Genomic DNA, 19,379 nt, shown 5'->3' on the forward strand with positions numbered 1-19,379 from the left:
ACGCCGTAAAATGAGTACGCAAGAGTGTGTCGGAGGCAAATATATTACCGTATATTTCTTCGACTCACGCGAATTGTGCTGCGTCGTCGAACGTGATACCGTTTTCATTGGACCACGTAATTTGAAGATAAAAATGTACGGATTGCTCAGCAGTTTTAGAAAGTCACCGCGTTACTTCTGCGTTAAAAAAATCTTGTAAGCTTCGTATATTTATAAATATTCAATACCTTGATACTTGATATTAAAGATGGATTTCATTTAGGAGATGTTGAGCTATAGATTTGCAATATAATATATTCTTAATGTACTATTTATTATAAATAAATATGAAAATAATAAAAGAATTAATTAAATATAAAAATGTTAGTATTATACGTACTTACTAAAGTAAAGCTAAAATGTATATTTAATACTACCTACAAATGATTATTGAAAAATATCATGTAATTAATTAAAGTGTAATTTCTTTTTGTAGGGACTATATGAAAAGCTCTGCAGAAAGGTCGAATGAATAAGAACAAATTTATGATATTTTACCATCACCACATTATTATTACCGTTTAATACTTTTTTCTCTTAAGATTCAAATTAATAGGATTGTTTTATTATTTTATAATTTCACAAAATAATATTTTCAAGAATTTCATTTATTCCTAAATATTCATATACATTTTCGTACCTGCACACGTACTCATATATATCCATGTACACATAAATAGTAATACAATCACGCGCATATATACATAGACACAAATAATGACTATATATTTTTAAGAAATTTTATAAATTAGATATTTTTATTATACAAATATATTTTCTTATCGATAAATTAGTTCTTAATATTATATTATTTTTAATTAGTGAACTTTATATATTACATATTATAAGTTTTATATAATGTTTGAAAATTATTATTTAATAATTATTAAAACAGAATACTGTGAACATAATTTGGATGAAAACTAAAGAAAATAATCATTTTAGATCTTGAATAAAATGCACAGTACAGATGCACACGAGGAAACTTTATAAATTTACTTAATGCTTCATTTTTATTCCATATAAATTAGAACAATAAAGAATATTTAAGTTAATAATGGCATACTAAACAATAAATTAACAAAAAAATTGATCAAATAATGGGTATAACATAGAGTCAAAACATTTGTTATAACTATAATAATAATAGATAAATAGATAGTATAGATAATATTTAAGGGTCTAATAGTTTATATCATCTAATTCAAAATATCCCTAATTTATATAGAAAATTTAAATATAATATTCGTATTTAAAAATATCAAGTAAAGTTTCCAAATCGATAAGCAAAATGACGTTTAGATCATTTATAATATAAAATAACTAAAAACTTTTTTCTAATTTTTGTTCTCAAATCAAACGTTTCTACTATTTATAGATAAATTAACTCTAAACAATTCAAAATTTATTATTCAGTCATTGATCATATCATGGAAGAATTATGTAACTAATTATATATTGAATTTATGAAAATAAGTTTTCTACTATATTAAAGGAAACATATTTTTTTGTAATAAAAATAAAAATTGAATCTTCGAAATTTTCAGTTCGTAATTTCTATTGCTATTATTGATTATTAATTATTGCTACACTGTAGATATAAAAGTTATTAATATTTACTTGAAATAAAAATATAAAGGATGAAGAATTTTCTATAAAGCTGAATAAGAATATAACTTTTTATTTAAAAAAAAATTACAATCCTTGTGTTAATTGCATAATGGCTTTTTATCAATTTATTGAAACTTTAATTTTATATCTGATTCTTATTTTATGCTTTTCGCCATTAAACAATTCACATACTTTATTATATTAAAGATAGCTTAACTAATAAAAGAATTAAATCATGTAAAATAATATTTATTTATGACAAGAGATAAATATAGATCTTTTAATTTTGTATCATTTTTCTATGAATGGAGTATTGATATTAAAATTTTATTTAAAAAATTGTGTATTATAGTTAATGATATTTATATGAAATATTTTCAAGAATATATATTTTTTAATATATGTAATTGTTTTAATTAAACAAAATTTATTATTTTTTGTATTTTTTTATTAATAATTTGTATTATAGAAATCGATGAAAATGCATTTATTCCATATTCAACTTAGAAGTAAGTTTTTCAAAATTTATAGAAAATTTTGACATTTTTGTATGAATATAATAATTTTTTTACAGAAAATTATCTGTTTCCGTATAACATTTCAATACTATGAATCGATAGAATTATATCTATTGTATTATTTAATTGTATATTTTTGACAAATACAATCATTGATTTTAATCGATATTCTATTATATAATGTATACACGAAATTATATAAAAATACAATTATATATATTTATATGTAGAATTTTCTCATTAATAATTTTACTCCAACTATACTTATTAAAAATTATATACAATTTAATTTATATAAATTCTTAATAGGTTCAGCTATTTCACCAAATGTATTTATATATACATCACATTTATATTTATGGTTTAAATTTAAAGTAAACATAAAATTTTTTATTTTATACTTTGTAATAGAACGATAGGTAAATAAAATAATTAAAACTAATGTAGTCAATAATTAATAATGAAGAAATATATTATAAAAATTATGAAATTATGTAAAGAATTGATATTAATAAATTATACTGAAATTTAAATTAAAATGAACAACACTGACATTATTAAAAAATATTAAATACATTATATAAATATGATTTTTAAGATAAATGAATTCATAATACGTTTATTAAAGAGTAATAAATTATATGAAATAATACTGTAAACATAACAATTTCTCTCAATATATTAACTCATTTAGAAACAAAATCGCAATCTTGGCGTAATTCGAAATGATGTTTTTTAAAAAATATTGTTACTTTATTATTAAAAAGTTGAATAAATTTTCGTATTTTATAATAATTTAACTACTTTTTACAGAAAATTTATTTGTGTTTTTACGTTTACCGAAAAATTATGGGAAATTTTTGCATACAAATTATTTATAATGCATCAAATATAAATTGTATAAATAATACCTTAAATACATGGTTAAGATTAGATACGAAAGATGATACTTGACTGTAATTATATATATATATATATATATATATATATATATATTCTTAAAACAATTGACGGAAAATTGATATAAATATAATATAAGATGATAGAATTTATTAAAGATAATAATTCTTGTATATTAATTATTATTATATATGCTAATAATATATTATTCTATAGTTATAAATGTTATTATCAAATTGACATACAGATTTGGTATTATGTTAGAAATTTAGTATCTATTTTAACAGATACAGATCTTATTGGATTCTGAATATGTTATGATAGATTTTTTCTATTTAAGTAGGTACGAGGGATGTACATATTACGAATTTAAATTTGAAATTGTTTTATCATTTAGAATAGAACATTTATGCTACAAAAATACTCGTATATCTCGATATTAAGAAATTCAATTAAGAAAAAAACACAATTCTGTGTACAGAGAAGTTCAGTAGTTGATTTTTAAAATGTATTGTTCGAAAACAGCTTCGAACTAATAGATATGAAATATATAAAAATAAAGCGAAATATAGTGTCATTCCCAATTTTAAAAATCATATAAAAAATAAGTATAAAGTACAGGGATACAATAAAGAACATAAATGGAAAAAAGAAAGACAAAGCGGAAACCACTTATTATTACCAATTACTTGTGCAGCCAAATCCAATGACACGAAGTCATCGACACGTGTACGCATTCATCATCCTTGCCATCGATTCCGAGCTTTTGCATATGTAAGTACCCGTTGCGTGTGTATGCATGTTTAAATACATAAATTGTCCACGCACCCTTACGCAAATTGGCAATGGGAGTACACGCACGAAGGCAAAGCGGGCGTGGGTTGCATGCGTCGGCGAATGCTGAGCTACGATATCGTGCGAGTGTTAACGAGCTACTGATAGACAGAGGGACATACCCAGTATGTCCATTGCCTCTGGTGCCTGACGCTCGTGCTGCTGGCGACAGTAGTACTGGCGTCGATTCAGTCAGACCTCGTCGCCCAAGACGCTCGGGCTCTCTCCCTCTCTCTCTCTCTCTCGTTCTCTCTCTCGTTCTCTCTCTCTAGCTCTCTCTGTCTCTCTTTCGTTCTCTCTTTCGTTCACTTCAATCTTCCATTACCTGCAACGTTCATTATTCTCCCTCCTCAACTATTCACTGCAACATGGGCATGCGCAAAGCGTCCGCGGGCGGGGTTTGTCGGTAGCGTGTACACGAGCTGACCACTTGGATTTTACAAGAGTAGGGGTGTCGAGCATATGTCTCGATAAGACGGATGGGGACTATATAGATGCAGTGCTGCAAAAATCTTGCAATGGGTTTCCTACGTATTAGTGATATATATATATATATATATATATATATATATATAGATTCAAAGAATTTCTTTATAAGGCTTTTACTGGTTTGAACTCTGTCACAATTTTAAGTTTAAAGACAATATAAATGTGGTTGAGTAAATTTTATTGATTTTGATTGAAAAATCAATAAATTAAATATTAAATTAAATTAAATATTTTAATAATAGTTATTTTTATTAAGTTCAATCATTTATAAAAAAGTCTTAATTCAAAAGTTTTTTCGAAAATTCTTTTAAAACTGACTGTAATATATATTTTCTATTTATTTTAGTTTTTTCTATGAATATGTGATACTTTATATTATATATTTTTCAATATATTGTTAAACAAAATAAAATAGACCATAACACATATTTCAGAGTGGCTACAAAATTATTTGTAAAAGTTGTAATGCAGCTATTTTCTTTTTAAATACATCTTTATTTTCTTAATATTTTTGAATATTTTTATATATATATATTTTATATATTTTATATATATATATATTTATATATATATATTTTATATATTTAATATTTGAATATTTTATTATTGAATATTTTAATATTTAATGATTTTATTTATCTGTTTAAATTGAAATAACTTTTTAATAATTCGCTTATTGAACTATTATGAATTATTTGAAAGTGTTAGATTTCAAGCAATGTTTTCCAAACTTACGCGAAATAAAAATTAATAATGAATTAATTTCACCAATACTTATCGTATGATTAGTTAATTATATGATTACTTTGATAAATAAAAATTGTTTTACTATATTGAAAATTTGTTAAACATATTTTTAATAACAAGTGGTTTGGATTTTACTTTTTCAATATCATCACATTTTTAACAAAAATTAAATTGATGTAATATCTTGTTAAATAGTTTTTTAACAATTTCAAGAGATGAAGGTACTTTTTTTAGACAATAGTAAATTCACTGGGTCATAGCACAAAAAATGATGTAAAAATAAATTTTTTCAGGTTAAAAAAAAAATCTTCTCACAGAGAAAAGAAAAAATTTAGCAAAACTCTCTTTACTATTGATATTAACAGAATCTATTTCTTTCTTGATTTAAGTAAAAGACAGTAAAAAATTATTGAACAGAAAAGAATAATCAAGTTACAATAATCAAATTATCTTTCAAATATAAAGGAAATTTTATACATTTCCAAACTCATATAACTTATTTACAAAAAATATTATTGTTCCATAGTGAAATCAGAAATATTATTAAATCAAGTACATATTTTATCTGGTATAATTTATACATTCTAGATTTATATCAATATTTGTTAAATTATTTTTAATAGTAAAATCGTAATTTGAAGAAATAGCAAAATTAAATATTATTCTACATAATAAAAATCAAATATTAATTTTAAATTTTTATTATTTTTTATTTTTTAATTTTTATTATTTATTATTTCTTTTATAACAGAAAATTAAGAAAAAGAAATATCCATACAATAAAAATAATAATAAATGAAATTGTTATGATTTTTTTAAGGTAGAATATGGTATTCAAATAAATTTCAATTTCAATCTATTATATTTAAAATTATTGTTTATTTTTATTTATAACAATCCATGATTTATAATTAATAATTTTCGCTTTTAGGTTTGGATGTCCTATTAAATCAATGAAATTAGTATTTAATTAAATAGTCAATTGATTATTTTAATTATAATGCGACAAAGTAGATTTTTATCCCTTAATGATTTAAAATTTTTATTCAATTTATTATCTCTTTTATAACATGAATATTAACTTGTTATCCGTTAAATTATTATTAATAAATATTATGTATCAGATTTTAATGCATGCATAATCATAATGCATACTCATGTGTAGCTTCAAACTTTTTATAATGTCTTCGCACTGGTGTGAATGTAAAATTCATATAACCGAATTTGTAGTATCAAATATGATTTTACCACTTCAATTTACTCTCGATTTGTTTATCTTTTGTTTGATTTATTTTAAATTAAATTTTTATAATATTTAAGATTTTTTTGTCACATATTCAACATGAATAGTTATAAATTAATTGTTAATAAATATATTTTCGGGGCAACAATATTTAAAAAAAATAAATAAATTTTATCTTTTTTACAGAATAATTATATATTGTACAAAGCATAAATATATATATATATTTTTTTTTTTAATCGAATACTAATATTCTAAAATATAAACGAAATTTTTATATGAAAATTTTAATAAAATCATAAGTTTTAATATCCATTTTTAATCATTTAAATAAATAACTTCAGAGAATATTAAACAAAATTTCTTTTCTATATTTATTATATGGAATTGTTGTCTTATAGTAGACATTATTAAATGCTCTTTGAATAATGTCTTTTGAAATTTTTGAGGATTTATATTTAAAATTTAGAGCATTAATATTTACATTAAATGTCGTTCATTTTAAATATCATAATAACAATCAACAATTCATGGAACGGATATATATACATCTATATAATATATATTATTTTATTTTTATTTTAAATTCTTTGTATTAATCTTACTCCATTCTCTTATATCATTTTTGTGTCTGCTTATGGATATAATTAAATTGCTCTGATCGAGATTAGAATACGCTAGGAATTCTCATATCCCATTTCTTCCTCCAGTCTCTCTTATTCTTGCATATATGGGGACGAGTTTAGAAGATCACTAGTACGTTCGTATATACGCAAAAGCAGGAGTAAAAGCCAAACGATTAAGTGAATACCCTCACGAGCAGCTATTCGAAAGCCGTTTAATAAACAGCACATGATTTATCGGGTTGTCGCAGTAGTTTTGCAGTTTGGTCTTAATGGGTCCGCTTAAGCCTCACGAAGATGGTCCTTTAATTGGAACGTCAAGTGTTGAGTATTCTTGTGCAAATGCTTTATAAAGTAGGGCGAGAGTGAAAGAAATAGAACTTTGATAGTTGACCGAATTGTTAAGAATCTTTCTTAAATTATAATTTTTATATTGAACTAATTTATTGCACCTTAATTATTAAAAAAGAATTTTTTTAATTTCCTTGAGTTCTTCATTTTAACTTCAATTTAGATATTTATCTTAGAGTATATTTGAAGAAACCCTTTATTTCATTTAATTTTCAATAATAACCATATTGATGAGAAATAACCATCATAAATAAATATATATTACCAAATATGTTCACATTATTTTCTAAATTATTTGACTAAATTATTTGTTTATAAATATTATATTGATAAGAATATTAGTCTATATTTTTTATTACAAAATTAATTAATGCAGCGATATAAATATACAGATTTCATAACATTTATAATATTAATTTTTCTATTTTATTCATTATTTTGTTTTATTAGTTATGAGAGTTTTGATATATGTGATTCAATTGATTATAACTTAACCTATCATCGATGCATTTTTCATATTTTATAACAACACATTAACTACATCTTTTTACTTGATTTTATTTTACTATATATCAATTGAGAGACTGTTTATCTGTAATCATATTGCGCGAATTTTATTAAATATTTTTTTAATTAGTGGCACTTCATAAATGTATTTGGAAATACGAATATAGGATACCTGTAATTAGGATAAATAAGGATTAATCGACAATTTGAACATGGGACAGTAAAGCAAGCCAATGAAAACTCAATCAATATAAAAGAAGAAAGAAGAAGTTTCTTTCTAAATAAAAGAAGAAGCTAATTTAATTGCATAGGTTTTGTATTTATATTTTTTGCATTAAGCGAGTGCTTGATTAATTTGTTAATCTATGGTTTTATTTAATTTTTTTAATTTGTCGTTTTTTGCAAAAGACTCTCATCATAATACTTTGACATTAAACAACTTATTCAATTAATATATTTTTCCAATATTTATTTTTAGATTTAATTGATAATTATTAATTTTTTAATATCAAATAAAATAAATATTATTTAAAATCTGCTAATAATATAGAAAACTATTCATTTATTTAATAAGTTCAAACAGCTGCTGCTAATTGGGAATAATTATAATATAGTACAGTTGAACTAAACTAGCAAGTAATTTACCATCCGGTTGAAAATTCTTTACATATAGTTTGCAGAAGAATAGATATAAATTTATTAATTTCAGATTACGTATTTAATGAGATATCAAATTCGGTTTTTACAATATTGAAATTTTATATAATAAATCCATTATATAATATTTTATACTGTTAGATGAAATACTATATTTTTATTATATTCACGTAAAGAAATAATAGATATCCAATGTAAATATATAATGAATTGATTACACTATTAGTTAACTTCATCTGAATTCGTCCAACAAAAATTGAAATTCTTGCGCATCAGCAAAATATCCTTATTTTTTATATTTAAGTTTTTAAATACAATTTTTGTATATAGAAATGTAAATTATTTCAATTAAAAATAAATTTCATTAATTTTTCCTTTGAATACATGTAATAATTCTAATGAAAATTTTAATATTTCCTTTATCCCATTCAAATTTCCAAGTTTCAATCATATGAATACATATTTATTACAAATACTGAGTATATGACTAATGATTCTACTAATAATTAATATTCATTAATTTGGAAGATTTTTCAAAAGTATTCAGTTTCATTAAATGTAACAATAATGATTAACAAAATTTTTGTATACATGAATTTTATATTCAAACTTTTTTTATCCATTATTACGCAATGTTAATTAACATACATTTAAATGTATGTTTATAACATAGTAATTAATCCATTTCGTATTATCATGAAATTTTATTTTAATTATCTAATAAATAATTGATCATTTTCACTGTAATTTAAATATTGAATATGTTTGAATTAAATAATTATATTTTATAGTATAAGTATAAATAAAAAATGCGACTCAAGGGTTATTTATCACTTTTTAATTGAAATTAAATTTTAAGTAAATATAAATAAAATAACATGAAAACTTTTGAAAATTTAAAAGCTGCAGTCGAAGTGACTTGCGTAAGTAATTGAAGTCGAGCTGTACATAACCTGAATCCATTCGCAAAAATTAGCCGTAATCATGAAAGTGATCGAATAAAATACATTTCGTAACACTGCGTCCAATCAATTACTTTACGTCGACGGTGATAAGGATAGGTTAGGTTACATTCAATTATGCGCATGTAATACTATATCATAATAATAGTATTAGAAGTAAATATATAAGGAACTATTTGACACATAATAAATTCATTGATTAATATAAATTAAAAATTCTGTTTTTCAGATTATTTTAATCATATATATATATATATATTAAAAATGTATTTGTTTTTAATACAATGAATTTATTTTCAAACAGTTAAGAGTTAATATGAACACTTTAATCACTTTAGATGAGCGAATGTAATTTTCAATTAAATGGGAAAATCAATCGTTTGTATTATAAGAATATGTGTTAGAAGACAGCATACTAATTAGTATTAACAATTTTTTTACTAAGAAGCTAATTAAAGTTAATAACGACTTACAATCAGCTATATTGCAGTTGATCATATATACTGTCGAGTTTGTAGGTGTTATTATAAAAAATATTAAGCAAACTCTATTGAATATAGAAAATGTATAATAAATATTAAAGTAATTTTATATATTAGGATTCTTAAGTTTATAGTATTAATAATGTCGGAATTAAAATGAACCTTTGATACAAAAAATATAATTACATGGTAAAGGTAGACCAACTATAATATAATATAACAGCTAAAGAACTTTTGATTTAGAACTAATGGAACTAATTAGAATGATTAAATAAAAAATTAGAAGCATAATAAAGATTGATTTAATAATTTAGTTGGAAATTGTATTGAACACTGACATAGTTTTGTTACAACTATCGGTAAATTCATATCTTTGTCTTTTTTTACGTAAACCGTGAAAATATTAAAATTTATCTACATTTCTTACAATGTTCTTTGTAACATAATTTTATATTTTGTTTACAAAACGTTGAAAATCAAATAAAAGACATTAAAGAAATAAGTTTGATCCATATTAGTGAATACTGATATAATTAGTATTTAAAATGGGTTCAGAATAGAAATGATTCATAGTAATACTTTGTTTAAGCAAATTTCAATTAAAATTAAATAAATCACATACATGAAAAAATGTATTAAAATATATAAATTTAATTACATATCCCGATATTTCTATTATTAAAAATATATTTTAAAATAAAGAAAATCAATGCAAAAATTAATTATTTTAGAACATTTGTAAAATTAATTGGAATTGTAAAAAATATATTTTCGTTCGATGAAACATAAGGTTATGGGGACCTTATTATTATAATATACAATAATAAATTAAAGTATACTAGATAAATAATAAACAATCAATATAAACGTAAATTACATTTTTAATATTTAAGAGAGTCGGTAAATGTAAAGTAAAATTTCACAAATTGGTCGTAGTCAAATAAATATCTAGAGTAATGTAAATTATGTTCTACATATTCTATTTCTTTAATCTATTTTTTTCATAAATTTTCAATATCGAATGTCAATACAAAAAATAAAAAAATAAAAAGGAACGCGCAAATTATTTAACATAATAGAAAATAAGTGTGTAGAGAAAGATCCAAGATAGGAAAAAAGAAAAAAAGCTGAAGGGGGCGTCGATTGCTGCGTCTATATTGTGGAAGATGCGCATCGAGGAAGCGGAGTAGAAGGTGAAGATTGGAATGATAGAAGGCGCCTACCTCTGCTCTTTGCCGTTATATTGGCATACCAGCCTAGCGCTTGCCTATATAGAAATACTTTAAGAGCAACTCTCTTCTCTCTTTCTGTCTCGCTTAGTCTCTCTCTCTCTCCCTCTCTTTATTTTCTCTATCACTCTCCTCTATATCTATCTTGAGTATTCTCTTCTTCCATTATCTACAGCAGTTTTCTTGGCAGCTTTCTACGTGGGACGAAGAACGTGTCGTAATGCAGCTCCATTGAGATCGGTGACGATCCGAACAGCCGTCGACTCACCCTTAATTACGATTCAATTGCTTTGGATTCTATTTTCACTTTTCTTCCCCTTATTCTCATTTTTATCGAAGGAATTTGTTCTGACTGAAATGCACGCACTTCAATATTTAAAGAAAATATAGGTGATGTTAGATATTTAATAGAGTATTGTAGGAGGTTTATTAGTTTACAGAGAATTTCAAGATGGATAAATTAGTCTGGCACAAGAGAATACAATTTTAATAAATTAATCAAAAAATATTTATGAAAAGAGAATTAGACAGTATTTTATGTAAATTATTTTTAAAGAAGAAATTATTATTAATTATTTTTAATGGTAAATTAAAATAGAAATGATATATAAAACTATATTTATATCAATTTATAAAATAGTAAATTGCTATTCGTGTGACAGGCATAATTTTATCCGAGTTCATATCCAGAATTAAATATTATTGAATCGATATACATCCATCCCCCTTATCGATAATTTAATTATTTTGCGTAGCAATTATTCTAATGATACACAAAATATTTTCGTGTTACTGGTTTTATATTTACCACATAGATAGTATGTAGATCATGCGTACATACACGTGTGCGTGCGTTCACCTCTGAGTCTGCCTTTCCGTCTATATATGTCGCTGATTCACTGTATATGTTCGTTATAAAGCTCGATGAATTACGCAATATATAATATTTTCACCGTATATTGTTTTTATTTATAATAAATATCATTATTTTATTTTTATTTCTATGATTCGTTAGATTTCATAATCTGTCTTAAAAAACGCATTAGGTTATATAAGTTCACGTAGCATATTTATAAAATAATAATTTATAGTTCAATTATTGTTATTTTAATTATTTATATTTTATAATATTAACTAAAATATTTTGAAAATTACTTTTGTACTTTTGTAAAATAAATAAATAAATAAATAAACAATAATAAATATACAATGAGAAAACAAGGGAATGAAAAAAGTTGAATAGAGTTTCGGCAAATATATTTTTAACAAATAATATATCTACATAAATATAATATCTGTTATACGGGCCTGAAGAACTACCCATTGAGCTCTTTTATTATTAAATCATCTCTTAATATATTAAAATACATAATAATATATAATAATATACATAATAAGATCTCTTTCTGTTATTTAAAAAATACTCATGTAAATACGACTTATTTATAATCAAAATGTAATTGAAAATAACCAATTATATTTATCAAAATAATTTACCCATTTGTATATCATTAAGAATATAGAGTTTTTAAAATAATTTAATATCAATAAATACTTTACTGCTACCTTAATATGAAAATATTAAATTACTTATTATTGACATATGTATTTAAAATTTTTTGTACACCAATGGAACTATGTTTATTTTCAACTCTGACATAATCGTAAATATAAAACAATAATTAAACATTATTCAGTCGACTTTATTTTCAATATTCTTTATTGGGTTTATTTGGATACCGTACATTTGTGTTAAGGTAGCACTTTCCTCGTTTGATTCTAGTCAGGAAAATTGTCTTTTTTGTTGCGTGATGCTTCTGTCGTATACGTCTACGTTTAATGGGGATTCGCTTATATTAATGTTATTTAGACAAGCTAGAATTGATTGAACTTTACGATCAGCAATTGCAGTCAAGTCATTAAATAGTGATTCGTAGTTTATACGTATGTGATATGCAGTTTAGCACATTGATTTTTGGGTAAAATAATATATCTTGAAGTATTTAATAAAATAATATGTAAACACATAAATATTTATTGATATTGTATATTATGAACATAATATAATAAAAAAATGACAACTTAACACATATTTTTAAAAAATGAAAATTTAATGTAAAAGCATATGCAATATTACATAAGCCTTAACCATTTTATTTTTGTTTTTACATAAGAAATGCAAAGTTTGATTTATAATTTAGTATTAGCATTAATAAATATACTATAATGTATATATATGTAAAAAAAATATAAAAAATCGAATTTCTATAATGTGAATCTGCAGGAAAAAAATTTAGTTTTTTTCATAAAACTTTTCAAGTATTTCGCAGTATTTGTCTTAAGCTTTAGCATCTTTTTCTAAAATAAAAATAAATAAATAAAAAAGAAAAGAAAGTAACAGATAGGATGACTTTGTTGCGTATGTATTTTTGGTCCTATGATTCTTTTTGTATAAAATTTGCTAGAGTAAAAAGTTAAAAATGATAGGGCTGATTAAAAATGTACATATAATTATTTTTTTTTAACAGAAAATTCATTTTCCTAATTAAAATAAGGTTTTAATTCTTACTTCTATATATAATTATTGATTTTTATTATAGACATTAGTAAGATAATTTTTTTCTCTTATTAAAAAATTACTATAAATTGAACTATAAACATTGAATAGATAATTATATTTATTTGTATAAATAAAATAATAAACGATTGTTCAAGAAATTTTATAATATTTAATTATTTTTGAAACTCCAGTATCGAAAGATCATCAAGCAAAATTTTCGGATCATATAAAATACTATATTTTTAAAATTTCTATTGTACGCTTTTGATAATGTATTTCAACTGATTTTATTCAAGAATTTTATATTGTAAATATAAGTAATGCTTGTTTGTAATACAAACAATAATCACATATTATACATCTGGATTTAACAATGTATGTTGTATAAGATTAATTAAAATAAATGTGTATTTTTACAAAATATATTTTTATTGTCGATTTTATATTTTATCTTTTCTAAAATCGATAATTTGAAAAAATTATAAAACCACTGATTGCATTTGGTTCGTTATTGTAATTAAAAAGCTTTTGAGTATTCATATGTATGATTTCAAATATTTTAAATAGGATCATTTATATATATTTCAATTGTCATATTTATGTGGGCTCATTATTACATATCAAATATTATATTATTTGTAAGACAACATATTTTTTATCTACAGGAACACTATATTTTGTATATATTTTTATTAAAATTGAGTATTTAATTCTATCATTTTAATGAAACCTGATTTTCTTAATCCCACATTGATTAGAATAGATAATCTTAACTTCGATTAAGAAAAATTTTATCTAAAATGTAGTGGGTTTATTCATTTTATACCATGAAATATTTGCAGATATTTTTCAAAAGCTTTTGACGATTTAAAAATCCGGAAATAGAAAGAAATAGAAATAGAAAGAAAGAGAAAGAGCAAGAGAGAGAGAGAGAGAGACAGATAGAAGAGGGGATAAACGTATAGTGATTGAACAATAGATATTCGTAAAATTATAAACAAAACGAGATAGGAGAACAGTCTTCATTCGTCAAACCAATTGCAGTTAGGTTTACTCTGTTTTTTTCTTCTTTCTTTCTTTTCCTTCTATTATTTTATTTGAAAGTGATACAATACGTTTTAGATTTCTAATATAATCAAATTTTATGTGTATTTTCATAGTACTTTATATTTTAAGAATAATTAAATTTTTTTTATTTAATTTAGCATTAATTAAATTGTAAATTTTGTAAATAAAATTGATTTCCTCAATTTTAAGTTAGATTTTACTATTTCATATTCGATTGTTTAATATCTTTACTATGTATATTTACTGTATACTATATCCTGTATATTTTATAATACTGTACATTTAACAATAAATTTTGAAACATATTTTGTTTTAACACCAGTAGTTTTGTTTAACATTACCAATGTTTTTTGCAATAATAATAAAGGTATACAAATACTGTTTGAAGCATGTGTATTCGATCAGTTAATCGATTTTTTTGAGATACGTTCATACACTGCATTACTGAAATATACAGCAAAAATTCATTGCACTGACCTTAGCACATAACTATTCCCTATCTTGTCATATATATTTGTAAATTCTCGTAAACTGTGCTCGATCAAAGAGAATATTTACAGCACCATGGTTAACTCGAAGATATTTGAAAGGAAGTTTTTTAGAGTGTGCATTCTTAACAATCGTAACATATATACCAATAAAATGAAGTATAAGTGAAACTCTATTAAGTTTTTTCTTTGTCGCAATGATGTCTGGTTGCTTTTTCACTTTGGCACTTTATTTATTCCTTTTTTCTTCTTTCCCCCTGCAGTTTCTGAATTCGTGAGATGAATAAATGAATTCGAGCTTCTTATGGGGTACGCGACTCACGTAATAGTCAGCTGTATTCCGGCATCACGGGAGAGAACAACGAACTCGGCATTGTACTCACCCAGACCTCAACTAATGGTGGCTTAGTGTCGCTGAGAAGTCCACTCACGCATTAGAGTACCTAGAGCCGAATTTCTGTACTAGTTCGCGTCCTTTAGTCCCCTTCACTTGCGTTTGCCGTAAATCAGCATTAAATCGCTCGGGCAGCTTACAATCAAAACTACTTAACCGTTGAACTATAAGTGTGCGTGCGGATGTATATGTGTACATATGAGATTATAAAGAGTTGGAGGTGAGTGTGAAATCTATATAAATTCGTTGTTAGCCTCATAAAATGAAACTCGCTCGATTTTCTTCCGCATTTCTTGGACGGTTCGTGGATGTTACTCTTCTACTTTTCTATGTATTCTATATTTTGCTGTGCATAGTGGGTGACATTTACTCTAAAGCACTTTTGTGTGAAAGAAGCAAAAGCGAATGTAGATATTATTTTTTATATCTTGTTAGATTATATGTTTTCTTTATCATTATATAATTATATTCATTATCAATTATTATTAAATATTAACGTTAAAATAATTATACATATAATAATTTAATCTACATATACTATAATATTATATTATACTATAATTTTATATTTTTAAATTTTCAATTCAAATTTTTAATTAAAATAATTTTAAATCTTTAATTTGATTTTAAACCTAATAGCTTCGGATAAATATGTATCTCCACTTTTCATAGTCTTTATTTTCTTCTTTGCTTTTTCCAATAATAAAATAATACAATAAATTTTAATATGATTCACGATCTTTTTTAAGACCTCCTTTTTTATTGCGAGCTTCTTTATAGATATTAGTGACTAAAAATATCATCTATATGTCTTTTAGTATTTACGTTTTATATTATCTTTAGAATATTGTAAATGACTTGTTCGATTTTTTTAATTACATTCAAATTCCCATTCCTTTAGAATATTAATAATATAGCAAAATATTATTAATTGATAAAATATATGTAGCTTCTTAGGATTCAAATTGTTACGTAAGGCATCAGAAAGTGCCATTGCATTTGATATGTCTCAAGACTTCAATTTAACAACAGTAACAGTGTTTTTCACAAGTACACTTATGTTAACAATAATCAAGCCATATATATATATCTATATATATATATATTTTTTATGTATATGGCTTGATTATTATTGACTTAGTATTTTAATTTATTGATCAATCGTTGCTTCTACAAGATACTTAAAAAATATATTAAGTGTACAACAAAAAATTATAATGAGATCTAAATAACATCAAGTAATATTTTTCTTTATAAAAATACGAATAGAAATAATTTTTATATATTTAATATTTAAATATGTAAATATAATTTACAAAGTCTTGATTGCCTTGAACTCTGAATTTATGTGAATTTATATAACAATAAATATAAGTATAAAATTAAATTTTTATTTATAAACTTTTAAATATATTATAAATTCAATAAATGATTTTTTGATTGTTTTTACAAATGAAATTTTATTAACAAACAAGAAATTGTTTTTTATAAATTATAACGTATAAAGATCAAACGTATACGAAATGTTTTTATAAACTATGTTATTTACGATGATGAATTTAAAACATGATATTAATTATTTATTTATTACTGAAAATTTTATCATAGATCGTTTAAAATTGATGATACTTTTAAAAATTTCAACTGGAGTTTTTAATTTTTTGTACATTGATATTATTTTTATACAAATGATTTATACAATTATTTTATTATTATTAACATTTTTTTCACAGTTTTACTTTTTTATACACAGAAATAGTTAAATAAAAATATGTAGCAAATTATTTGAGACATTATGTAACCTCATTAGAAATTATATTCCTGATTTAACATTTTCGCAAAAGTATTGAAAAACATAATAAAAAAAATTGCCTCATTTTTATTTTAAACTTTCATAAAATAAAAAAAATAATGTTTAAATCAATAATTTTAATAAAATCTTTGTAAATTTTGCCTAAAAGAAGTATTCTGATATAATCCTTTAAAATGCTAGCATTAATTTTTCAACGTTCCTGTGAATAACCAATAGCTTACATTCATTAAATCTTTAAGATAAAGACAAATAGTTGCTATGGTAATGCTTCGGAAATGTTCGTGAAAATGACAGTTCGATAAAAGCTACGAAACTTAAGAGTGCACCGTTTAGGTCCCTAAGGAGTATGTGATTTAACGTTTCTGGGATTTTCCGTAAATCTGTTTTTACAATAATTTTTTTCTTTAACAAAATTTTAATCTAATACATAAAATTTTATGGATTAAGATGAATAATTTAGATTTATTTATTATAAGATTTCAAAATTATGGTTATATATTTTTCTTTCAAAATTTTTGTAAATTAAGTAATAAATATTTAAAAAAAAATATATTTTTATGAATACTGCAATTGTAAATAAATGGTAAAGGAAATCTGGTATAATTAAAAAAATTACTTGTTTCGATTTTGTTGCTATACTAGTTAAGCAGAGTGTATATTGAAAATTAGTCATTAAGCTTGTATATAAAACAATGATAACATAAAATTATATTATAATAATACTTTATTTTAAAGAAAATTAAAATTATAAATATAATAACATAACTTGTAAGATTATAAGCACATTTAAAGTACTTAACTAAATCTATTTTCAACAAAAATTAATACTTGTATTTTTTTGTAAGTTAATGCATATTATAGAATATTTCCAACATTTGCAGTTGAAAATTACTATTTGAATCAATTGCAATAAGAAATCGAAAAAATTGAGTATTAAATGTGAACAAGATAAAATTAGTTGAGAATAAATATTGAAAAAAATACTGATTTATAAAATGCAAATCTAACTAACTTTACGCATTGATTGTAAACTAACAATTTTTTTTAAATATAAGCAAGTGTGTATTAATTACCAACTTTTTGAAAATAATAGGAACCAAAGACTAATTTCATATACCTAAATTGTGATTATTTTGTGGTAGGGATTTTAACAATCAATGATAACATTAAAAAAAAAGTAATTATACTTTAATATTTATTTTATGTATATAGTCGAAGAATTAGAAGGATTTCGGATGAGCGCCAAATACGGCACTGCGGATATTTCTTGCTCAGGTGGGGATGTACCTGTTTATAAGTGTATGTTTAAATGCGCACGTAGATTCATAGTTGTGAATACATTTGCATTTTATATTAATTTTTTTTCTGATGAGGAATGTTTAAATTACTAAATTATAGCTTCATATTAAATAGCAATTATATCATAAAAAATCACTTTTTATTCAATTAATTTTTATATTTTCAGTAAATACAAATATTTAAACGAAGTTTAACGTAAAGTCTTATTTAATAAAATTTTCAAATCATATTTATTTAGCCTCTATATATTTATAATAAATTTATACTAATTCCGTATTATGCTTAGACTTTCCGAATTTTTAATTAAGTTACCAGATTGATTTTTAATTTATAACTGCATAATGTGTTATATCACTATACACATAACTTATTCAATATAATTCATACCTTAATATTATAAAATATTTACTCTACTGTACTAATTGTGAAATATTGAATAGCTTTTAACTGTAAAAATTACAATAGTAGTGTAGCAATAATATTTACATTTATCAATAGTGTTATTGATTATAATTAAATAGATTTAGAAATATACAGGCATACGATAGATAGCATTAAATAAAAA

The 19,379-nt window shown here is 22.8% G+C and overlaps 1 protein-coding gene across 5 annotated transcripts in view; it reads right to left on the reverse strand.

The window, feature by feature from the left end:
• cpx (synaptic transmission protein complexin) overlaps nucleotides 1-19,379 on the reverse strand; it is a 131,581-nt gene that overhangs the window by 39,886 nt on the left and 72,316 nt on the right. Inside the window, exon 1 of one of the 5 annotated variants that reach the window (XM_011506048.1) lies at nucleotides 4,025-4,100. The exons of 3 other annotated variants lie outside the window; for them this stretch is intronic. In XM_011506048.1, coding sequence (XP_011504350.1) covers nucleotides 4,025-4,037 — 13 coding nt within the window. In that variant the 5' untranslated portion in view covers nucleotides 4,038-4,100. Of the gene's footprint in view, nucleotides 1-3,750; nucleotides 3,824-4,024; nucleotides 4,101-19,379 lie in introns of those variants that run through there. One more of the 5 variants, XM_011506041.1, reaches the window with a different exon arrangement.

Source organism: Ceratosolen solmsi, unplaced genomic scaffold (genome assembly GCF_000503995.2).
Source record: "Ceratosolen solmsi marchali unplaced genomic scaffold, CerSol_1.0 scaffold10, whole genome shotgun sequence".
Taxonomy (NCBI): Eukaryota; Metazoa; Arthropoda; class Insecta; order Hymenoptera; family Agaonidae; genus Ceratosolen; species Ceratosolen solmsi.